Below are 24,495 nucleotides of genomic sequence, written 5' to 3'. Positions count from 1 at the left end.
CAGCCCCATCTCATTCCTCTTTCCCCCTCCACCTCCAATGCCACTGGCCTCTCTTCTCCATCTTCCACCCTCCTTCCCTCCTTCCCTCTTTTCCCCTCCCCACCTCCGATTTCCTTTCTCCCAAATTCCTCCTCTACAGCAGATGATGGCACCCGGCCATCCACCCCCACTTCTGGCTTCCCGTGTAGAGACAACCAGCCCCAGCCATCCTATTAACATCTGACACTTCAGAAATTTCTCAGTCCTGCGGCCAGATCCAATCAGCTCAGCCGTGTCACTTGCTAACAAACCCTATTCGCTCGTGTAACTGATCCGCATTCGCTCCGGAGATGGGCTCTGCTTCATTCCCACGTGTAACTGAGCCACAGCTCAGAACACTCCCTCCAGGCGTCTGGAGGTGCAGACCCTGTTACTCAGCCTGCTCTTCCAAGAACAGCAGCTCCCCTCAAAAGCACTCTCGGCCGGGCGCGGTGGCGCACGCCTGTAATCCCAGCACTTTGGGAGGCCGAGACGGGCGGATCACGAGGTCAGGAGATCGAGACCATCCTGGCTAACACGGTGAAACCCCATCTCTACTTAAAAAATATACAAAAAACTAGCCGGGCGAGGTGGCGGGCGCCTGTAGTCCCAGCTACTCAGGAAGTTGAGGCAGGAGAATGGCGTGAACCCGGGAGGTGGAGCTTGCAGTGAGCCGAGATCGCACCACTGCACTCCAGCCTGGGCGACAGAGGGAGGCTCCATCTCAAATAAAAATACAAATAAAAATAAAAATGGAGCACTCTCAAAGTTCCCAGGCTGCACCCTCTTTCCTCTAAAATCACCCGACTCTCATATTCAAAGCAGGGAGCCAAACTCTGTGTTTAAAGTTGAAATTATCTTTTAAAATTAATATCTCTATCCCAAAGGCTTGGTTCTTTTTATCATAATCTTTTTCCTCACTGTCAGAGAACTCCTAGAGAAATCTTTTTTTTTTTTTTGAGACGGACTCTCGCTCTGTCGCCCAGGCTGGAGTGCGGTGGCGCGATCTCCACTCACTGCAAGCTCCGCCTCCCGGGTTCACGCCATTCTCCTGCCTCAGCCTCCCGAGTAGTTGGGACTACAGGCGCCCGCCACCTCGCCCGGCTAGTTTTTTGTATTTTTTAGTAGCGACGGGGTTTCACCGTGTTAGCCAGGTTGGTCTCGATCTCCTAACCTCGTGATCTGCCCGTCTCGGCCTCCCAAAGTGCTGGGATTACAGGCTTGAGCCACCGCGCCCGGCCCTCTTAGAGAAATTAATATCTCTTACAGAGAGGAAACATTTCTCTAAACTTCAGCAACTCCTTCTGAGCCACTTGTTTATTTCTTTTTCACTGGTTAATGCAAGGAAAATTGAATTTAACTCTCTTTATTACAGAGGAGCACAAACAGTGTGATCTCATTTATGTGTGCCTCTATCTATGTGTACGATGCCAAGATATCTGGACGATTAGCAAATGGTAAGAATGGATACTTCTGGATGGTAGGATTATTATTAGGACATTATTCATTTTTTTAATTTTCTCTGTACGATTGCTTTAACTTTATAATAAGCATATATCATTTTATTTAAAATTGTCTGGGGTGTTTTATATTTGCTGGTTACTCGAACACACACAAAAAAAAGTCTTATAAAAATTATCGAAGAAAACAGCTGGGCACGTTGGCTCATGCCTGTCATCCCAGCACTTTGGGAGGCTGAGGCGGGTAGATCACCTGAGGTCAGGAGTTTGAGACCAGCCTGGCCAACATGGTGAAACCCAGTCTCTACTAAAAATACAAAAAAAAATTTGCCAGGCGTGGTGATGTGCGTCTGTAATCCCAGCCACTCCAGCTGAGGCAGGAGAATCTCTGGAGCCCGGGAGGCAGAGGTTGCAGTGAGCCAAGATTGCACCACTGCACGCCAACCTGGGCAACAGAGTGAGACTCTGCCTCAGAAAAAAAAAAAAAAAAGGCTGGGTGCGGTGGCTCATGCCTGTAACTCCGGCATTTTGGGAGGCCGAGGCGGGCAGATCACAAAGTCAGGAGTTCGAGACCAGCCTAGCAAACATGGTGAAACCCTGTCTCTACTAAAAATACAAAAATTAACTGGGCATGGTGGCACGTGCCCGTAGTCCCAGATGCTCGGGAGGCTGAGGCAGGAGAATCGCTTGAATCCGGGACGAGGAGGTTGCAGTGAGCCAAGATTGCGCCACTGCACTCCAGCCTGGCAATATCAGCGAATTTCCGTCTCAAAAAAAAAAAAAAGAAAGAAAGAAAGAAAATATTAGGCGCTTTTTTGTTCATTGCCACATCCTTAAGGCTGGATCAATCAATGAGGATTCATTGACAACCTATTGTGAGTATTTATTAAGCACCAACTACTAAGTGTTTATGAAGCACCTGCCATGGGCCCCATATGTACCAGGTCCTGGGGCAGCAGGGATGGGAAGGTCATGCTCTGCCCCATTTGTGTGAGCTGGAGCTGCACCGGGTCCTCCCAGCCCCACAACACCCTGTACCTCACACACACACCCTTGCAGTCTCACCTGAATGACATTCAACTACACAAGGAGGAGCAGGTGCTGGCAGAGCTCAGAGCCTCACCAAGCTCCCCCCCCCAGGAGAGGGCAGCCCTGACCTCATAATGGTGGCCCCCAAAAAGATATGTGTGTATCCAGGAACCTGAGCATGTAACCTTATTCAGAAAAAGGGTCTTTACCCATGCTGCAGTCTGAATGCACGTGTCCCTCCCAAGGTGACGGTATGAGAAGGCGAGGTCTGGGGAAGTGAGACCAGGTAATAAAGGTTCCACCCTCGGCAATGGGATTAACGGCCTCATAGAAGGCCTGGGGGGATGAGGGAGTCCCTCCTGTCCTTCCGCCTTCCTCCCTGCAAGGACACTGCAAGAAGGTGTCATCTTAGACACAGAATGTGGGCCTTCATCAGTGAGTCTCTGGGAGCCTCGATCTGGGATTTCCCGGCCTCCAGCATGGTGAGAAATAAATGGCTATTGTTTGTAAATTACCAAGTCTAAAGTATTTTGTTGTGACAGTCGGAAGAGATTGAGATAACAGATATAATTTTAAGATACGAAGGAGTTTGAGACGAGATCATTCTGGATTACCCGGGTGGGCTCTAAATCCAAGGACAAGTGTCTTAAAAGAGACACACAGAGGAGAGACCCCCAGGGAGGAGAGGAGGGAGCCACATGAAGAAGGCAGAGAAAGAGGGCAGAGCCCCCAGTCAGAGACAGGCCTGGAGCCACCAGGCACTGGAAGAGACAGGCAAAGAGCTTCCGCTGGAGCCTCTGGTGGGAGCACGGCCCTGCTGACACCTTAATTCCAGACTTCTGGCCTCTGGAGCGGTGAGAAAATAAATTGCTGGCCGGGTACGGTGGCTCATGCCTGTAATCCCAGGACTTTGGGGGGCTGAGGCGGGTGGATCACCTGAGATCAGGAGTTCAAGACCAGCCTGGCCAACGTGGCAAAACACCGACTCTACTAAAAATACAAAACATTAGCCGGGTGTGGTGGCTGGTGTCTGTAATTCCCAGCTGCTTGGGAGGCTGAGGCAGGAGAACTGCTTGAACCCAGGAGGCAGAAGGTGCCGTGAGCCAAGATCACGCCACTGCACTCTAGCCTGGGTGACAGAGTGAGACTCTGTCCCAAAAAAGAAAAAAAAAAAAAAAGAAGAAGAAGAAAAGAAATTCCTTTTATCCTTTTATTTCAACCCATCAAGTTCTTAGCAATTTGCTCTAGCAACCCTAGGAATCAAATCTACCCCCAAGGCCTGAAACTCCATCTCCACACTCAGCCAAGAGCACAGATCTGCTGGGGGCCCCTGGGGTAAAAAGCCAGCAGGAGGGGCACGCACAGGAGGAACCCACTGAGGCACAGATCTATGCAGGGTACATCCCTTCAGGAAGCATCACAGAACCCACCATCCACTGGCCTCTGAAGCCCCAGACACAGCAGGCTTGAGTGTCAGGTAAATGACACTCTTGGATGGGGGTAGCAGGTGGGGGTGGATGTCAGAACACAGAATCTGGCGGCATCCCGCTGCTGAGCCGGTCTCAGTGGAGAAGAGCCTATGGCGGCTGGCAGAGAAGAAGAGCGGGATTATCAATGGAACCACCCTACGCGTGTTTGGCATATTGACCATGATAAGAACCACTAGTGTCCATTATGTGCTGATATTCGACACCTGCAGGAAGCCTGGCACCTTACGGAGCCCTTGTCCGCCTGCTTCCTCCTGTAATCCTTGCAGTCACCCTACAGGGTGAGCTCCGTTCTATAAATGAAGAAACCGAGGTTCACAGAAGATGACTGAACTGCACGATGTCACACGACTGGTTTCTAAATCCCAGGAAGAGGCAAGACCCAGACCCAGCACCATCCCGTGGGGGAGGCAGGACCTGAAAACAGGCAGGGACATCACAGACCCAGGGACTAAGTTCTGGGGTGGGATGGCTGGTCAGGCCTCCAACGGCAGGTGGGATGCCTGGGGTGGGGCGAGGGGCGCTGGGAGCATCCCCTGGGTGACACCCTGAATGCCAAGTGCTCTATAAGTCTTCTGAACGCCAGCAAAGTGAGCCAGAGCCGAGCCCTCACCAACAGGCAGAAAGAGGCGAAGAGCACGACAAGAAAAAGGGAGAGGACAGCCTGGGAACACAGGGAGACCCCGCCTCTACAAATTAAAAAAAAAAAAAATCTGTTTAAGCCTAGCAGGGCGTGGTGGTGCACACCTGTGGTCCTAGCTCCCTGGGAGGCTGAGGTAGGAGGACTGCTTGGGCCCAGAAGGTCAAGGCTGCAGTGAGCCATGATCGTACCACTGCACTCCAGTCTGGGCGACAGAGAACCTGTCTCAAACAAAAAAAAAAAAGAAAAAAGGAGGCCAGATGTGGTGGCTCATGCCTGTAATCCCAGCACTTTGGGAGGCCGAGGCGAGTGGATCACCTGAGGTCAACAGTTCAAGACCAGCCTGGCCAACATGGCAAAATCCCACCTCTACTAAAAATATAAAAATTAGCCAGGTGTGGTGGCGGGTGCCTATAATCCCAGCTACTTGGGAGGCTGAGGTAGGAGAATCGCTTGAACCCAGGAGGCAGAGGTTGCAGTGAGCCGAGATCGTGCCACTGCACTCCAGCCTGGGCAACAGAGCAAGACTCCATCTCAAAAAATAAAAAAATTAAAAAAGAGAAAAGGAAAACGGAGAGGGCGACGGAAGGAGGGCCTGGCAGCCAGTCACCTTTACCATCAGCCCAGACTCCCAGACCATGGGCCACTCAGGCTGAAAGGGCAGCTGTACCCCTGCCTGGCTCCCCATGGCTTTTAGGCCCTGCCCCCCACTTTCTCATGTTCCCCACAAGGTCAGTATCTATCCCCGAAATACAGACTCATTTTAATATCAGCTACAGGCAAAAGGAGTTAGGAAAGAAACTTCTGATGAGGACAAACTGCTCATAAAACGTATTCCAAGGCCAGCCTCGGGCCTCTCCACAACCCCGAATTACCCATGTCTCGACTCAGGCCCAAAAACCTTTATGAAGATGGTGACCCTGCAGGTTCTTTCTGCTCCCTCCCCTCGCCGGGGCCCCCTGTTTAGGTCAGATTCAGAAGGCAAGAGTTGGAAGCACAGCTCAGAAATATGTTCCTTCCTCCAGGTCTGGCTCAGATGCTGGGCTGGATCCTGGTTTTTAGCCTTTTTCCAAGACCCTCAAGGGCATCCACATTTATCAGGCAGGGTTTTGAGTCTGATACACAAGGCTCTCGTAGGGCCACCCACACAAAATGTCAATCCTTGTTCATTCCACAGACAGGCCCCTCAGCTGCGGGCACCTGGCAAGGCAGAAATCAGGGCACCCTGACAAACTATATTCACAGAAAACCTGGTGTACTTCCCCCCCAGTCTCTCTAAGCATTGCTATTCTCCGCACATTTCAGAAACACAGTTTTTTGGAGGAATAATAACGACTGATATTTACGTAGCACTTACTGCATACCGCTGTTCTAAGCGATAAAGGCATATCATCTCAATTAATCTTCACTAGAGCCACACAGGGCAGGTACTCTTACTATCCTTGATATAGTTTGGGTTTGTGTCCCCGCCCAAATCTCACATGAGACTGTAACCCTCAGTGCGGGAGGTGGGGCCTGCTGGGAGCTGACTGGACCACAGGGTGGATTTCTCATGAACGGTTTAGCACCATCCCCTCCCTGGTGCTGTCCTCGACATTGTGGGTGAATTCTCATGAGATCTGGTTTAAAAGTGTGCGGCACCCTCCCTCGCTCCCTCACTCCCGTTCTGGCCCCATGACGTGCCTCCTCCTGCTTCGCCTTTAGTCATGAATAAAAGTTTCCTGAGGCACCCCAGCAGATGCCACCATCACGCTTCCTGTACAGCCTACAGAACTGTGAGCCAGTTAAACTGCCTTTTTTTTTTTTTTTTTTTAAGATCGAGTCTCCCTCTATTGCCCAGGCTGGAGTACAATGGCACGATCTCGACTCACTGCAACCTCGACCTCCCAGGTTCAAGTGATTCTCCTGCCTCAGCCTCCCGAGTAGCTAGGATTACAAGTGCCCGCCACCATGCCTGACTAATTTTTATATTTTTAGTAGAAACAGGGTTTCACCATATTGGCCAGGCTGGTCTCGAACTCCTGACCTCATGATCTGCCCGCCTCAGCCTTCCAAAGTGCTGGGATTACAGGTGTGAGCCACCACACCTGGCCAAACCTCCTTTCTTTATAAATTATCCAGTCTCGGGTATTACTTCAGAGCAATGCGAGACAGGACTAATACATCCCTATTCTACAAAAGAGGAAACTGAGATGCGCAGAGGTTATATAGGTAAGAAGTGGGTAAACTTTGGCCAGGTGCACTGGCTTATGCCTGTAATCCCAGCACTTCCGGGAGGCTGAGGCAAGTGGATCACCTGAGGTCAGGAGTTCGAGACCAGCCTGGTCAACATGGTTAAACGCCATCTGTACTAAAAATACAAAAATTAGCTGGGCGTAGTGGCACGTGCTTGTAATCTCAGCTACTTGGGAGGCTGAGGCAGGAGAATCGCTTGAACCCAGGAAGTGGAGGTTGCGGTGAGCCAAGATTGTGCCATTGTACTCCAGCCTGGGCAACAGAGCAAGACTCCATCTCAAAATAAAAATGAATTTTAAAAAGCAGGGGTGGGGGCCAGGCATGGTGGCTCACGCCTGTAATCCCAGCACTTTGGGAGGCTGAGGCGGGAGGATCACCTGAGGTCTGGAGTTCGAGACCAGCCTGGCCAACATGGTGAAACCCCGTCTCTACTAAAAATACCAAAAATGGCTGGGCGTGGTGGCTCACACTTATAATTCCAGCACTTTGGGAGCCCAAGGCGGGTGGATCACCTGAGCTCAGGAGTTCGAGACCAGCCTGACCAACATGGAGAAACCCCAACTCTACTAAAAATACAAACTTAGCCAGGTGTGGTGGCGCATGTCTGTAATCCCAGCTAATCGGGAGGCTGAAGCAGGAGAATCACTTGAACCCGGGAGGCAGAGGTTGCAGTGAGCGGAGATCATGCCACTGCCCTCCAGCCTGGGCAAGAAGAGCAAAACTCTGTCTCAAAAAAAAAAAGAAGAAGAAGAAGAACTGGGGAAGCCTTAACCCCAGGCTAACTGGCTCCAAAAACTGTATTCTTAGCGACAACTCTCTATTGCTTCAAGTTCTTAAGAAGAACCTCAGAGGGGCCCAGGACCAGGTCAAAGGAGCTGGATTAATCGCCCCTGTGGCAGGGGAGATCACTTGGCCAATCCAAAGGAAAGAAAGATGGGCTGGAAAATCAATGGAGAGGGCAAGAAGGTGCCCAGAAAGAGAACTCTGGGAACCCAGCCAGCTGTTCCTCCCACAAAGAGAGAAGGAGCACAGCTCAGCTGGCCTAGATGCCTAGGCCAAAGCCCGTGGCTTGTGCTCTATTAGGAAACTTGAGGAAGCACGGCTTTACTTTGGGGCCTCCAGCTTGGAAGGCCAGGGGCCCAAGGATACATAGGAAGAGGCAAGGGACTCTGATGAGCCAGCTACTCTGGGTTCCCTAGAGAGAAGCCCTGACTCTGTGTTTCTCAAGGGCAACAACTGAACCTAGATCATCATTGCTGTCATTGTCATCATCGCCATCGTCACAGACCATCACTGTCATCGTCGCCATCATCACAGACCATCATTGTCATCATCACCATCATCACAGACCATCATTGTCATCATCGCCATCGTCACAATCCATCACTGAGCACCTACGTATCTGATGCTCCACTAGCAACTTTGTGGATGACCTCATTACTGCTCACACCCACTCCTCCTGGTGGCCACCATCCCTATGATACAAGTGAAGAGACTAGAGGTCAGGGAGATGAAGTGACCTGTTCAAATGATTCATGCAAAGCAGTCTGTAGAGGTGGGGACGATAGCACAGGCTTCAGAGCCACACAGACAAACCTGAGCCCGCATCCTGGCTCTGCCACTCACCAGCTGTGGGACCTTCAGCAAATAACTCAACCTCTTGTGACGATTTCAATCAGAGACGCCAGAAGTAATTTGTCTCAAATGACAACTCCAAATGACTGCCAGTGGCTGCCTACAGTGCTTTGTTGAACAGGATTCTGAGACGAAGTCTAAGCTCTTGGGAAAGAGGACCGTGATCAATTACCAATATCTGCCATGGAGCCAAACGATGGACTGATGGCACAGACGTCACGTATTTTCCATCCCTGGTGCAGAGAAACACCATGGTGGGAGAGACACTAAACAAACACACGTGTGCACGTCCATGCCTGGCAGAGATTTGACTAAGGCACCAAAGCAATTAAACAAGGAAAGGAAAGTCTTTTCAACATACAGTACCGGAACAACAGAATATCCATACAGCAATAAATGAACCTAGACCCCAACATACCGTCATACATAATTAAATTAAAACAAGTTTATCTTAGACCTAGAGCTAAAATAATAAAGCTTCTAGCCGGGCGCGGTGGCTCATGCCTGTAATCCCAGTACTGTGGGAGGCTGAGGCGGGCGGATCACGAGGTCAGGAGATTGAGACCATCCTGGCCAACATGGTGAAACCCCGTCTCTACTAAAAATACAAAAAAATTAGCCAGGTGTGGTGGCGGGCACCTGTAGTCCCAACTACTCGGGAAGTTGAGGCAGGAGAATCACTTGAACCCAGGAAGCACAGGTTGCAGTGAGCCGAGATGGCGCCACTGTACTCCAGCCTGGTGACAGAGCAAGACTCCATCCCAAAAAAATAAATAAATAAAAATAAAGCTCGAACACATGGAAGGAAATCTTTGTGAGCTGGGGTAAGCAAAGACTTCTTAGGACACACAAAGCTACAGACATAAAAGGAGAAGAGTCCATAATTAGACATCATCAAAATTAAAACTTCTGCTCATTAAAGACACCGTTAAGAAAAGAAATGGGCCAGGCGCGTTGGCTCACGTCCGTAATCCCAGCACTTTGGAAAGCCGAGGTGGGCGGATCGCTGGGGCTCAGGAGTTCAAGACCAGCCTGGGCAACAGGGTGAAATCCTCTCTCTCTCTACAAAAAAATTCAAAACTTAGTCAGGCATGGCGGCACAAGCTTGTAGTCCCAGTTACTTGGGGGGCTGAGGTGGGAGGATGGCTTGAGCCCAGGAGGTTGAGGCTGCAGTGAGCCATGTTCGTACCACTGCACTCTAGCCTGGGTAACAAAGTGAGACCCTATATCCAAAAACTAAAAAAAAGAAAAAAAAGAAATGGGTCAGGAATGGTGGCTTAAGCCTGTAATCCCAACAAATTGGGAGTCCAGGCAGGAGGATCACTTGAGGTCACGAGTTTGAGAACAGCCTGGGTGACAGAGTGAGACACCATCTCTATTTTTAAAAAGAAGAAGGCCGGGTGCAGTGGCTCACACCTATAATCCCAGCACTTTGGGAGGCCGAGGCGGGCAGATCACGAGGTCAGGAGTTCAAGATCAGGCTAGCCAACATGGTGAAACCCCATCTTTACTAAAAATTTAAAAATTAGCCAGGTGTGGTGGCGGGCACCTGTAATCCCAGCTACTTGGCGGGCTGAGGCAGGAGAATCGTTTGAACCCGGGAGGTGAAGGTTGTAGGGGGCCGAGATCGCACCACTGCACTCTAGCCCGGGCAACAGAGCGAGGCTCCATCTCAAAAAAAAAAAAACAAAAAGAAGAAGAAAAGAAATGAACTCGACTAGAATATGTAAAGAACACCTACAAGAAGACTACTGAATTTTAAAGCGGGGAGGAAGGCCAAAAAGAACTATAAGAATAGTCAATAAATAGTCAATATGAAAAATATTCAACATCATTATTCATGAGAAAATGTAGATTAAAACCACAATGAGACACCGTTCAAGTGGCTAAAAGTGTTAAAACCAACAATGGCAAATGTTGGTGAGGATGTGGAGCAGCCAGACCTCCAATGACATTGCTGGTGAGGATATAAAATGGCCTGACCATCTGGCAAATAGTGTAGCTGTTCCATATAAACAGTCACCAGCCAGGCACGGTGGCTCTCACCTGTAATCCCAGCACTTTGGGAGGCTGAGGAAGGCGGATCACTTGAGGTTGGGAGTTCAAGACCATCCTGGCCAACATGGTAAAACCCCGTCTCTATTAAAAATACAAAAAACTTAGCCGGGAGTGGTGGCGGGCACCTGTAATCCCAGCTACTGGGGAGGCTGAGGCAGGAGAATCGCTTGAACCCGGGAGACAGAGGTCACACTGAGCAGAGATCACATCACTGCGCTCTGGCCTGGGCAACAGAGCAAGACCCCATTTCAAAAAATAAATTAAGTTCTAGAACAGACAAAACTCATTTTTTTTTTTTTTTTTTTTTTTTTTTGAGATGGAGTCTAGCTCTGTCGCCCAGGCTGGAGTGCAGTGGCGCGATCTCGGCTCACTGCAAGCTCCGCCTCCCGGGTTCACGCCATTCTCCTGCCTCAGCCTCCCGAGTAGCTGGGACTACAGGCGCCCACAACCGCGCCCGGCTAATTTTTTTTGTATTTTTAGTAGAGACGGGGTTTCACCGTGGTCTCGATCTCCTGACCTTGTGATCCGCCCGCCTCGGCCTCCCAAAGTGCTGGGATTACAGGCGTGAGCCACCGCGCCCGGCAAAACTCATTTTTGAAAGAAATCAGAACAGTGTTTGGTCCTCAAGGGATCAGTTATGATTGACTGGGTCAGGACATGGGAGCTTTCAGAGGTGGCAGAAATGTCCTGTTTCTTGATCAAGGTATGGGTCCTGTGGATGTACCATTAGTCAAAGTATACAATACAGTTAAGACTTATGCATTTCCACGTCTGCAAATTTTTAAAATTCCAGTGACACCTACAGTAATCTTCCAGAAGCGTAAGTGAGTTGGCCTTAAAACATGAACAGAATCAGGGAAAACAGGTACATGCTCACGTGTGCACAGGTGAGGAGGGAGACGCATGCAGGTAAGTAGGTACAAATGCAGACATCTCCATATTCTCTTTTTTTTTTCTTTTTTTTTCTTTTTGAAACAGGGTTTTGCTCTATCACCCAGGCTAGAGCGCAGTGGCGCAATCCTAACTCACTGCAAGCTCCATCTCCTGGGCTCAATCCATCTTCCCACCTTGGCCTCCAGAGTAACTGGGGCTACAGGCATGAACCACCAGGCCCAGCTAATTTTTTAATTTGTTGCAGAAATGAGATCTCATCGTGTTGCCCAGGCTGGTCTCAAACTCCTGGCCTCAAGTGATCCTCCTGCCTCAGCCTTCCAAAATGCTGGGATTTCAGGCACGTGCCACCACGCCCAGCCAACATCTCCATGTTCTTAAAGCCTCCTAGTTAGCATCCTCACCCTCAGTAGCCAAATAAGCCCTTCCTCACGCCTGCCTTAAATCAGACGTGAACTTCCCTTGGCTCTGGATGGACTCAAGGGAACAATGGGCAGTGGCTCCTGAGGAGATGGCCTTGTGTCCCAACCATGTCCGGAGCGGCAACAGAAACGCAGTCGATGTAGAGACCAGAGGTGACTCTCCCAGGACCCACAGAGTTTCAGCGAGGGCCTCCCTCCAGCAGTAGGAATGTGGAAATAAGTATCTGTCCGCTCCTGTCCCTGTACAGGGCTTTCTTTCTTTTTTTTTTTTTTTTTTTTTTTGAGATGGAGTCTCGCTCTCTTACCCAGGGTGAGGTGCAGTGGCGTGATCTTGGCTCACTTGCAAGCTCCTCCTCCCAGATTCATGCCATTCTCCTGCCCCAGCCTCCCGAGTAGCTAGGATTACAGGCACTCGCCACCACATCTGACTAATCTTTTGTGTTTTTAGTAGAGATGGGGTTTTGCCATGTTGGTCAGGTTGGTCTCAAATTCCTGACCTCAGGTGACCCACCTGCCTTGCCCTCCCAAAGTGCTGGGATTACAGGCGTGAGCCACAGCACCTGGCCTCCAAGTTTCTTCAAGAGGGAGAAACCAAACCTCCTGGCCGGGCGCGGTGGCTCACGCCTGTAATCCCAGTACTTTGAGAGCTGAGGCGGGTGGATCACCTGAGGTCAGGAGTTCGAGACCAGCCTGGCCAACATGGCAAAACCTCGTCTCTACTAAAAATACAAAAATTAGCTGGGCGTGGGGGCTCACGCCTGTAATCCCAGCTACTCGGGAGCATCGCACAGCAGCCTGGGGGACAAGAGCGAGACTTTGTCTCAAAAAACACACAAACAAAAAACCAAACCTCCTTGCTGATGTCCTTCAGCCCTTCCTGCCCCGGCCCAAAAAGGCTCCCGTCAACCCTCCCACGAATGCCTCCCCTCCCTTCATCCATCCAAAGCCGGTGGATGTAACGAGGGCTGACGCTGTCACTCAACCCTGACTGGGGGATAGTCTCCTCACACAGCCTAACAGAAGAAGGAGACAGGAACCAGGAACACACAAGAGAGATGAAATCAGGCTGGGGGCCGTGCTACAAGCTGGAACAGAAGCCCCCCACGCCACCCCCCAACCCCAGGGAGAGAGGGTGGCTGGTGGGCAATCCATGAGCTGGAAAGGGAGGCCCAGCCCAGCTCTGCCCAGAGGGACAGCGAGGGGCAAGGAGGCTCCTCTGATCTCCATTCTCTTCCCTGGCATAGGAAGCTTGCACACCCGCCTTACCTAGCATGGAGGCGATGGGGGCATTCGCTGGCCGTGGAGAGCCACACGCCAAGGAGCAAGGGAGGAACAAGACTTTCTGCTGGTCCCTGCAGTGGGAACTTCAAGCCTCCACTATCCTCTTCCGGAAAGCAGAAGGTCTGAGAGCGGCTGGCCTCAGACTTGCACAAAGAAGGGTGTGGAAGGCTGAGCAAGGGCCACCTCCCAGCTGACCGAGCCGGCGCAGGGCCTGGTGCGGCTCCAGGGACAAGGTCAGGTCAAGTCCCAGCAGAGTGGACTTCAACGAAATGCCCTGTGTCCTTCCCGTGAGCGCCGAGAGAATCGGGAGAATCGACCCTTTTACTTCACAGGGCCTGGGACGGTTTTACTGTCTACGATGCCAGGGGGTCACCCTGACCCCCATGCTTGCCATTAGGGCCCCTTCTGGCTGCCCCACCCCACCCTACCCTATCCCACCTCCCCACATAGCGTTTCCTCTCCTCTCCTCCCCAGTGAGAAGCCACATTTCACATCTGAGCCTTGTCACCTGCTGAGCCACCTGGTTTCTCCCACTCAGTTAGGGCCCCTGTAGACAGCAGGCCTCTGAGGATAGAGGACTGCAGCTCTGATGTGACCCCAAAGGACTCAGCACAATTCTGGACACACAAATGGCCCTCCCTAAATGCCTGCTGACCCACTGGGGCACAAAAACCAGCTTCCTAAAAAAAAAAAATGTGGGCCTGGAAACCACCCACGGCATTCCCACAGACTCAGCCCCAAGCCCCTCTCCCAGCCCATCCAGCACCAGCCAGTTTGAGCTCTGGCTGGGAACTGGGATCTCATTCAGCCCATCTGGTCAGCATCTCTTTGGTTGCTTTTTATCAGCTTCACATTAGCAAAAAAAAAAAAAAAATCCCCTTGAAAAACAAACAGCAAAGAGGTGGGGGAGGGTGCATACAGGATGGGTAGCAGCAGGCACGCCAGTGAGGGTGGGGGTCCGGGGTGAGCGCGGGGGAGACGCTCAGGCTGGAGGCCAGCTACTGCTCCAGCCAGCCCTTCCCAGTGGGAGAGCCACGAGAGGCCATCCCTGGGCCCACAAGCGTGAGATGAGCCGACCACTTGACCAAAACTAGTTTGGATCTTAGAATTTAACTTATCCTGGACTGGGCGCGGTGGCTCACGCCTGTCATCCCAGCACTTTGGGAGGCCAAGGTTGGCGGATCACTTGAGGTCAGGAGTTCAAGACCAGCCTGCCCAACATGGCAAAACCCCGTCTCTACTAAAAGTGTAAAAATTAGCGGGGCGTGGTGGTGCGCACCTGTAATCCCAGCTACTCGGGAGGCTGAGGCAGGAGAACCGCTTGAGCCCGGGAGGCGGAGGTTGCAGTGAGCCGAAATCGCGTCACTGCACTCCATTCAGCCTGGGCGACAGAGACTCCATCTCAAAAAATAAAAATAGGCCGGGCACGGTGGCTCACACCTGTAATCCCAGCACTTTGGGAGGCTGAGGCAGGCGGATCACGAGGTCAGGAGATCGAGACCATCCTGGCGAACACAGTGAAACCCCATCTCTACTAAAAACACAAAAAATTAGCCAGGCGAGGTGGCGGGCACCTGTAGTCCCAGCTACTCGGGAGGCTGAGGCAGGAGAATGGCGTGAACCCAGGAGGCGGAGCTTGCAGTGAGCTGAGATCCGGCCACTACACTCTAGCTGGGCGATAGAGCGAGACTCCGCCTCAAAAAAAATAATTATAAAAAGAAAACTAAAAATAAAGAATGTAACTTATTCTATTGACTAGAGGAGGAACACAGCTGTCTTCGGTGCTGCCTTGGGAGAGTCATTTCCTACCTCGGGGCTTCCCGTTTACCTATGAAGGAAACGGACTGTCCATTCCCAAACTTCTGTGACTCCCGAGCTAATCAACCAGGGGTACCCCTGCCACACCCTCCCTGAGCCTGCACCACCAAGAGAACCAGGTGAAGCCTTCTCCCACTGCCCGAGGCTCAAAGAACAGAGAACTGATTCACGAACCCTCAGGGCCAGGGACCCTCAGAGAGAGGCCACCCTCCACCCAGGGCGTCTCTGGCCTCAGTGTGCTACAATAACCTGGGAGGTGTCAACCAAGCACAGGCCTGGCCTCACCTCACCCTGTCCCTAGGACAGAGATGTGGCAGGTGGAGCCCTGGTCTGCTGAGATATAAGATCCAGCCAGAACCAGAGGAGTGGAGGGTCAGGAGCAGAACAAGCTCCCCTGACCGAGATGTCCCTTACAAGTCCCAGGTCCCCACCCTAAGCCAGGGCCTGGGGGCCCCAAAGAATAGGACACAGTTGCTGTGCTCAGGGAACTCAAGTTAGGGAAAGAATCGGACAGCCTGCAAGCAGAAGTCGCAATATTATTTCATCAATGTCATCCCTTTTGTGATGGGGCACCCCTGTGGTGAGCAGGTTGGTGGAAGGTGAGGACTGTGGTTTTAAATCCCCTACGGGCGGTTAGCTTTCGCACAAAGGGAAAAAGCGTCCTCGCCAGAGACAGACTCCTAACTGTGGCCACAGGCTGTCTGAGCCACAGAATGAACCCAAATGACAGTCACAAAGAGACCCCTCGGGCCAGGCACACCACACACACTGACCCCCAATCCCAACCACAGAAGGAACCCCACCCAGTCTGAGTTCCCAGGACAATCCCTCGCCTCTTCCTCCGTTCCCAGCTCTGACCTTGCGCTTGGGGTCTAGGCAGTAAAGTCACAGGCTGGGAAATTCCTGAGCTGAGCTCAGAGAGGAGAAGGACAAAACACAGGGAGGAGGAGGGAGGGCCCTCTCCTGACTGCAGCTGCTCAGTTTTCCCTGAGGCTGCTCTGCTCCGGGCCTGCCTGTGGCCCCTCCCGCCAGCCTTCATGGGAGAGCACAGCAGAGGCAGGCACCCGGTGGATGCTCATAAATCATTTTTTGAAAGAATGTGTTAAAAATAATCCCTGCTGTGGTCCAGATTCCTGAGCACCCCTGCCTCACTCCCTCTGCTCCACATTTCCTCGCACTCCAGGCTCCCCACCTCACAAGTACCGTCTACACCCTCTGACTCTCACCATCGCCACCCATTCCTCAACACACGGCCGTCTGCTGTCCACCCCACCCCTCCCAGGGCTGGTCTGAGTTACATCCCCAGCAACTGCCAGGCCACAGGGCGCAGTGGCCACTGTGCACTCTGCACCGTACTTGGCCTCTCAGCAGCAGCTGACACCGCTGCCAGTCCCACTGCCACGAAATGCTCCTCCCTCCACGTCTTGGCCCAGCCTCCTCTGCAGAGACCCCAGCACCAGCCTTTACCTGGGGGGTTCCCTTGAGGTGCTGCCCCAGGAACCTCTCTTCTCGCTCCATCCTCTCCCTAGAGCGCTCCCTCATCCCAAAGCTTCCATTCCCTTCTCTAGGAGAAGGGCTCCCAGATTTTTACCTCCAGCCCAGAATGTTCTTCTGAGCCTCAGGCATATCCAACTGAGAGGTGACCCCTCGACAAGGTGCGGTGGTTCGCACCTGTAATCCCAGCACTCTGGGAGGTCAAGGTGGGAGGATGGCTTGAACCCAAGAATCTGAGAGCAGCCTGGGCAACACAGCAAGACCTCATCTCTACAGAAAATGTTTAAATTAGCTGGGCTCAGTGGCACGTGCCTATATTCCCAGCTACTTGGGAGGCTAAGATGGGAGGATCCCTTGAGCCCAGGAGTGGGAGGTTGCAGTGACCTAGGAATGAACCACTATCCTCCAGGCTGAGTGACAGAGCACGACCCTGTCCCTTAAAAAATTGTTTTTAATTTAAAAGAAGAAGAATTGAATCCTAACCCTCCCTCCTGCACCAACCTTTATCTCAGAGAATGGTTGTCCCATGTATCTAGCGCTTACAAACCTGGGAGCCATTCTCGCCGCCTCCTTCTCCCCAAATCTCCCATCTCATCAATTTACCACCTGCAAAATCTGAGCTCCAACCACTTCCAAACCACCCCACCAGCCCCTCCAAGTCAGCCTTCCGTCCTCTCCCCTGGATCCTGCAACAGCCTCGGCTCATCCCCTCTCCACTCTGTTTCCTGCCACGCATTCGCCATATGACGCTGGGTGATTTTCCAAAAGTCTCATCTTAATCCTCTGGGTAACATCATCAATGACTCCAGTGCTCTTAACTAGGAATAAACTCTAAAATCTTCAGCAAAATGTCCAAGCGTCTGCTTGATCTGGTCCCTGCCTACACGCCCAGCCTCTCCAACGCGAACTCTGGCTTCACCAGCCAGTCTGATCTGCTTCCAGTTCCTCTTGGTGCCGCCTTCTCTCTCTCGACTGCCTGAGGGCATGTGCAGAGGTCCACAGCAGTGCTTCTCAAGCTGCCATGTGTATACAAATCACTGTGAAATGACGGTAAAACGCTGACTCTGGGCCAGGCGTGGTGGCTCACGCCTGTAGTCCCAGCACTTTGGGAGGCAGATCACAAGGTCAAGAGATCGAGACCATCCTGGCCAACATGGTGAAACCCCGTTTCTACTAAAAATACAAAAATTAGCTGGGCGTGGTGGTGGGTGCCTGTAATCCCAGCTACTCGGGAGGCTGAGGCAGGAGAATCGCTTGAACCCAGGAGGCAGAGGTTGCAGTGAGCCAAGATCGCGCCACTGCACTCTGGCCCGGTGACAGAGCAAGGCTCCATCTCAAAAAATAAAAATAAAAAAATTAAAAGCTGACTCTGATTCAGTGGTGGAACCTGACATTCCACATTTCTAAGGGGCTCGTAAATAATGCAGGTGTTGCTGGTCCCTTGGCCTCACTTTGAATAGCAAGAATCTAGAACACTCTCCTCCACTCGGACTCCACCTTAGCCTAACTAGCACGTATCCAATTTTCAGGGCTCAGCCTAAACATCATTTCCTCACAAAAAGCCCTACGTGACCCTCTCCGAGACTAGGCTACAGTCCCCCCACCTCCTAACCTTACGTTCCCCCTGAGCTATGCTGTGCTTCTCCTTCAGAATATTCACCATGTTTAACTGTCCAGCCCTCATTCCTGACATTATTTTTCCATTTTTGGCTCCCTAGCTAGACTACAAGGTCTAGGAGAGCAGGGACCACAACGTCTGGTTTACTACAAGGTCCCCAGAACCCAGCACCGGGCCTGGCTGAGCATGAGCACATGTGGCAGAAAGCTGTGGGTCTTGCCTGCCCCAGATCCCTTTCCCCTTCTTCTCTTGACAACACTGCCATTTTCCTCTAGGACCCACCCCTGCAATTCTCAGCTCTTATGGTTTAGGCGGGTGGTCATGAGACCCAGGTCTGGCCAATCAGAGCCTTTCATCTCTCTGGTCACAGTGATTGGTTCAGGGACAAACACGTGACCTAAGCCAGCCAATGAGCTTCTTCCCTGGGACTTTGTTAGAACTACTGGGGAAAAAAAAATACTTTTCTTTGCACTGGACTTACTTCGCAGGTAGGAGCTGCTGTCACCATCTGGCCACCACAAAGGCAGCTTGACAGAGAATGAAACCAACACAGAAGAGAGAAGGAATGAGAATGATCTCGTGGATGCAGTCATGCCTGCCATCTATGCTTGCAATTGCAAACGCAAAAAATTCCCTTTTATGCCTAAACCAGAGTGAGTTATGTTTCTGTCACTTACAACCAAGAGTCCTAACTAATACAAAATTCAAATAAATACTGGGTATTAAATGAATTAAATTAGTGCATGAGTAAGTGAAGTCAGCCAAGAGAATTCAGGGACTCCTCCTACGAGACTGTCAGAGTTCTCCCTGCAAACTCCTGCCATCCTTGAGGACAGAGACAAGCATCCCACAGCCACCTTTGTAGACCAACGGGACACTCGGAATAGTAACAGGCTTCTTAGCATTACCCTGTGCAAAGGGCCAGGCTGGCACCTGGCTCAGATACCAACACTGAGCTGGGTGCTGGGGCAGACACTAGGCTAGTGAAGGTGGTCTGGCTTCCACTGCCCCCTGGGTACTGTACCCTGTCCTGCCCCCACCCACCACTGACCACTTAACCCACCCGGGGCAGGCTCTGGCTGCCCCTCAACACGTAGGCTCCTCGAGGCATACCGCGTGGCTCTGTGTGTGATGGGCATCAGATGCAGGACAACAACAGGAAGATGGATGGGTTTTATCTGCTTCCTATGGGTTGTCATCTTGCAAGAGATTAGGTTTAGGGAAGAGGAGGGGTGATGCAGAGCAGCGAGGAAGAGATGCCTGATGATCCCCTGTGAGCCACTCAGAGCACAGCCCCAGGATAGAGAGAGGAGCTGGCCTAGATGTCCCCTCAGATGACTCAAGGGGCAGGTGCCTTCTTCAGCGCTAGTCCTCACTCACCCCACAGAGTGCGAAGGAGGGAGGGAGGCAGGAAGGGAGAGCATGCCTGCCAGCCTATACAGAAACACTGGCTGAGCCAAAAGTCTTCTCTGAGGACCAGCTCAGGCCTGTGTGGCCATCCCACCAAAGCATCAAACTGAAAAGAGATGGGGGAAGGTCATGGTGGCTACAGGGCACTGCACCCTCGGCTCCCGTCCAGGAGTGAGAAGGTCCTGGGCCTGGCAGCCTGGACTGTGGTCTCCCCAGGAAAACGGCTCACGAAGGAAGTGCTGATAGGAAAATAACTGCCACCCCGACCCGAACCTCCAGCCAACCCTTCCACGGGTTCTGGTGTGAAGAGGCCCAGCTCGGAAGGGCCAGCCAGAGGCCAGCAGACCAGCATGCAGGCACCCTTCAAGTCCCAGGAGGGTGCCGGCCACAGCCCAGCCCCAGGCAGTCCTTCGGGGCAGCTGCCTTCTGTCCCCCGACTTCCTCTTGGCTGGGCCCCTTGTTCCCAAACTCCACTACCAATTACCAAGAGTCCCGCCAACCCCATTTCAACCCCAGTCAATGTCCTCACCGCCCCTTGACACAGACACACTGAGTCTCCTGTCACACTTCCCCCCTCACTGGTGCTTAACTGGACGTCGCCTCCTCCGAGGGGTCGGGACACTCCACAGCCCCACTTCGACGGACGCTGCTGGGCCTGGAGCCGAAGCCACAGCAAGGCCTCACGACTTCCCCACACGCTCCCCTCCCTGCCTCCCTGAATCAAAGCCTCTTACCTTCATGGTGGGAGGAGCCGTGAGAGGAGGCGAGAGCGGCCGGTCTGGGAGGGTCACATCCGAGCTGTTGGCCAGCTCCTGCTTCCTGTGAAGAGGCCAAAAGAGGTGAGTGAGGACCTGCCTGCGCCTTCCCTTCTCTCCTCCAAGAGTGACTATGCTCTGGGACACAGTTTAACATACAATGCAGGCTGGGCTAGGTGGCTAATGCCTGTAATCCCAGCACTTTGGGAGGTCAAGGCAGGCGGATCACCTGAGGTCAGGAGTTTGAGATCAGCCTGACCAACATGGAGAAACCCTGTGTCTACTAAAAATACAAAAATTACCTGGGTGTGGTGGCAGGCGCCTGTAGTCCCAGCTACTTGGGAGGCTAAGGCAGGTGAATCACTTGAACCTGGGAGGTGGAGGGTGCAGTGAGCTGAGATTGCGCCACTGCACTCCAGTCTGGACAACAAGAATGAAACTCCGTTTCCAAAAAAAAAAAAAAAAAAAGCAGAAACCAGAGTTGGGAGCATTTTCTTTTCTATTTTTTTAGATGGAGTCTCACTGTGTTGCCCAGGCTGGAGTGCAGTGGCCGGATCTCAGCTCACTGCAAGCTCCGCCTCCCGGGTTCATGCCATTCTCCTGCCTCAGTCTCCCGAGTAGCTGGGACTACAGGCGCCCGCCACCACGCCCGGCTAATTTTTTGTGTTTTTAGTAGAGATGGGGTTTCACCGTGTTAGCCAGGATGGTCTCGATCTCCTGACCTCGTGATCCGCCCGTCTCGGCCTCCCAAAGTGCTGGGATTACAGGCTTGAGCCACCGCGCCCGGCCGTTCATCTTTTATTTATAATTGTTTCCCATTAGAAGATCTTTTTTTTTTTTTTTTTTTTTTTTTTTTGAGACGGAGTCTCACGCTGTTGCCCAGGCTGGAGTGCAGTGGCGCGATCTCGGCTCACTACAAGCTCCGCCTCCTGGGTTCACGCCATTCTCCTGCCTCAGCCTCCCGAGTAGCTGGGACTACAGGCGCCCGCCACCTCGCCCAGCTAGTTTTTTTGTATTTTTTAGTAGAGACGGAGTTTCACCATGTTAGCCAGGATGGTCTCGATCTCCTGACCTCGTGATCCGCCCGTCTCGGCCTCCCAAAGTGCTGGGATTACAGGCGTGAGCCGCCGTGCCCGGCCAGGAGTACTTTCTTTACTCCCATGCACCAAAATCTAAAGTAGTGCTACTCTAAGTATGGTCCCTGGACCACCAGCGGCACCTGGGAACTTGAAAGATATGCACATTCTCTGGTGCACACCAGACTCTCCAGTGATGAGCCCGGGAACCTGCTCTCCAACGAGTTCTCCAGGTGATTCTGCCGCACGGTGAAGTCTGAGAACCACGGGGCTAAAGAGACCCAGGAGTGGGGCTGGGTGGGAGAAGAGGAGGGGAGAAACGGGGATGCATTCTCTCTTGAGCCCCTCTGCACATACACACACACACACACACACACACACACACACACACACAGGCCCTGGTCAAAAAGCTGTCCTCGGGAGACAGGGCTGCCTGCCGTGCAACTGCAGGTAAAACTTAATTTAGTCCGTGTGGGCTAGGACGGTGGACAGGCAGCTAAACAGAGTTGTGTCGCCATGGCAACATGACTGCGACGAGTTTGCCGCGCTCACACACTCCCCACTTTCCATCTGGCCCTCGCTGGTGACCGGGGAGTGCTGTCTGCGGCCCCATCACCAGGCAGACTGTTTGGCATGGGATCAGCCTTCAGGGCCACGGCTGCACAACAGGGCCAGCTGGGCAGAGCCTGGGGAATCCCCGGGTGAGGGACTCCAGTGTCCTGAACAAGCCCTGGTTGTACCCAGGAGGGGACGAAGGGGCTGGGAGAACCGTATTAAAAGCCGAAGAGGGCCGGGCTGAGCCGTCAAAGCCCCCAACTTTACAAGTGTTTCCTCCTCTAGAGAGCCCCGCTCTGAAGCAGCTGAGAGTCAGCCCAACCCCCAGGTCCTGCGTAAATGACCAAAGCACCCCCACTGCCACCTCCGGAGAATCCTTCTGCACCTCTTCCCAGCCCAAGTCCTGCCAGCGAAGCAACAGTTCCAACCCCGCACCTTCATGACGGAAACCCACCCTCCCTACGAGCCCAGCCCTCCGGCTTTCCAGGCCCAGACCCCATCCTGCCTGGCTCCCCGTGGCCCATGGGGCAGGACCAGGCTGAGAACACTTCCACGCTAGGCCCACAGGGCCTTGTGTACCCCTGCCTGCCCCCGCAGTTGACTACCCCTCCCTGTGGTCAACTAGGGAGCCAGATGAAGGGCCTGGGGACTACCTGGCTTGGCAGAGGATCCATTTCACCCCATTAACCTGAACCTGGCAATCCCTGTCTTCTGCTCCCCATCTCCCTTCCTCTTTCTTTCTTCCTGGACCTTGTTGATATAAGCTTTGACAGCTGGAGAGGGGAGACCCTCCCGCCTGATCCAGGGCTGTAACTGGCTCAAGAAACCATCAGGGCCAAGACAGCACCTAGGTGTGTGCACACACTCACACACACACAAAGGCAGGCACCAGTTCCTGTTACCTCTCAGCTAGAGCTGCCAGCCTCCTTCCATGTACGGCCTTGGACGTTACCACCATAGGCTCCAGCCTGGCTGCTCTGCCGGACACTCACCTGCCTGTGCACACAACAGAGCTGGGTCCAGCACAAGCTCACCCCCTCCTCCACCTAGCCCACTCCCAAACAGCCACAGCTCCTCCTCAATGGGCCAGGTCTTTGAGAGCCATGATGGGGGAAACGAAGAATGATCAAGCAGGAGGCATCACCCTTGGGTCCTCTCAAGGTCCATGGTGAGGATGAAGGCTGCTCCCCTGTGAGGCTAGGAGCCTGGCAAGGAAAAGCATGCAGGGAGGGGAAGTAAAGCAAGCCCCCACCAGATGCTATAGGGCTACTCTGGGCTTAGCAGAGGACCTCTGGAGATGGCTCACACGCACCTTGATGGACAGCAGCCCTGGCTCTCCAGGCACACACAGTCCAGAGGAGGACAGAGTTGGTTTTAACATCACCAGTCATGGGACGCTCATACACACAGTCATGCTGTCTATTTCTCCCCATCAGGCACAAGATGTCCACGCCTATGGCACCAGATTATTGTCCAAGGCCCTGAGTCCCGGTCAAAGGGGTACAGCAGCCAACATTCCCTGAGCTGAGCCCCTCTCCCCTGCACCAGCCCTTTCCCCCTGGATGCTGGATAAGCCCTGGGGCTGGTCTCTACTGGACACTGGATAAGCCCTGGGGCCGGTCTCTACTGGACACTGGCTAAGCTCCTGGGGCCGGTCTCTACTGGACACTGGCTAAGCTCCTGGGGCCAGTCTCTAGGAAGTGAGGCGGACTCTCAAGTCGGAATACAAGGCAGCTTCTGACCAGAAGGATTTCCTGAATGATGCCTGGGAACTTGGACGGCGCTAGAGCAGACATGAGCACCGGTGGTGGGTGACCAGCCTCATGCAAGCTCCAGTGCTGTGTCCACGACTCCAGAGGGGGTGCCAGGGTGGGCAGAAGACATGACTGCCACCCTCAAAAACATCTGAACTGGGCCCAGAGCGGTGGCTCACGCCTGTAATCCCACCATTTTGGGAGGATGGGGGGGAGCGGATCACTTGAGGTCAGGAGTTCGAGACCAGCCTGTTCAACGTGGCAAAACCCCGTCTCTACTAAAAATACAAAAATTAGCCAGGCATGGTGGCACGTGCTTGTCATCCAAGCTACTCGGGAGGCTGAGGCAGGAGAATCGCTTGATCCCAGGAGGCGGAGGTTGCAATGAGCCAAGATCGCACCACCACACTCCAGCCTGGGCAACAGAGCAAGACTCTGTCTCAATAAAATAAAATTAAATTAAATTAAATTTAAATTTAAATTTAAAAAATCAGAACTACACACAAGCTCTAGGTCACAAGGTAGGACCCACCCTGCCTTGGTATACAGATGGCTTCGAGTGGCATCTATGGGGGACAAGGGCCACATTGTACCATCCTCACTCTTGGCTCCAGCCCTCCCTCTTGTTTAAGAGCTAACTGCCTGTTACAGGTCACCATGTGTCCCCCAAAAAAGATATACTGCAGTTCTAACCCCCAGTATCTATGAATAAAACCTTATTGAAAATCGGGTCTTTACACATATAATCACGTCAAGATGAGGTCAATAGGATGGTCCTTAATTCAATAGGACCAGTGTCCTTATAAGCAGGGAAGGCTGGCCGGGTGCCCACTCACACTTGTAATCCCAGTGCTTTGGG

The 24,495-nt window shown here is 52.7% G+C and overlaps 1 protein-coding gene across 6 annotated transcripts in view; it reads right to left on the bottom strand.

Moving 5' to 3' along the window:
- Positions 1-24,495, bottom strand: part of RAP1GAP2 (RAP1 GTPase activating protein 2) — a 299,993-nt gene that overhangs the window by 115,724 nt on the left and 159,774 nt on the right. For all 6 annotated transcript variants that reach the window (XM_077969813.1, XM_077969814.1, XM_028835883.2 and 3 more), the window contains one exon: positions 20,231-20,315. In XM_077969813.1, the coding sequence (XP_077825939.1) occupies positions 20,231-20,315 (85 nt within the window). The remainder of the gene's footprint in view (positions 1-20,230; positions 20,316-24,495) is intronic.

This window comes from Macaca mulatta, chromosome 16 (assembly GCF_049350105.2).
Source record: "Macaca mulatta isolate MMU2019108-1 chromosome 16, T2T-MMU8v2.0, whole genome shotgun sequence".
NCBI lineage: Eukaryota > Metazoa > Chordata > Mammalia > Primates > Cercopithecidae > Macaca > Macaca mulatta.
The sequence above is the reverse complement of the archived record's forward strand: the minus strand, read 5'-3'. Positions and strand labels throughout refer to the sequence as shown.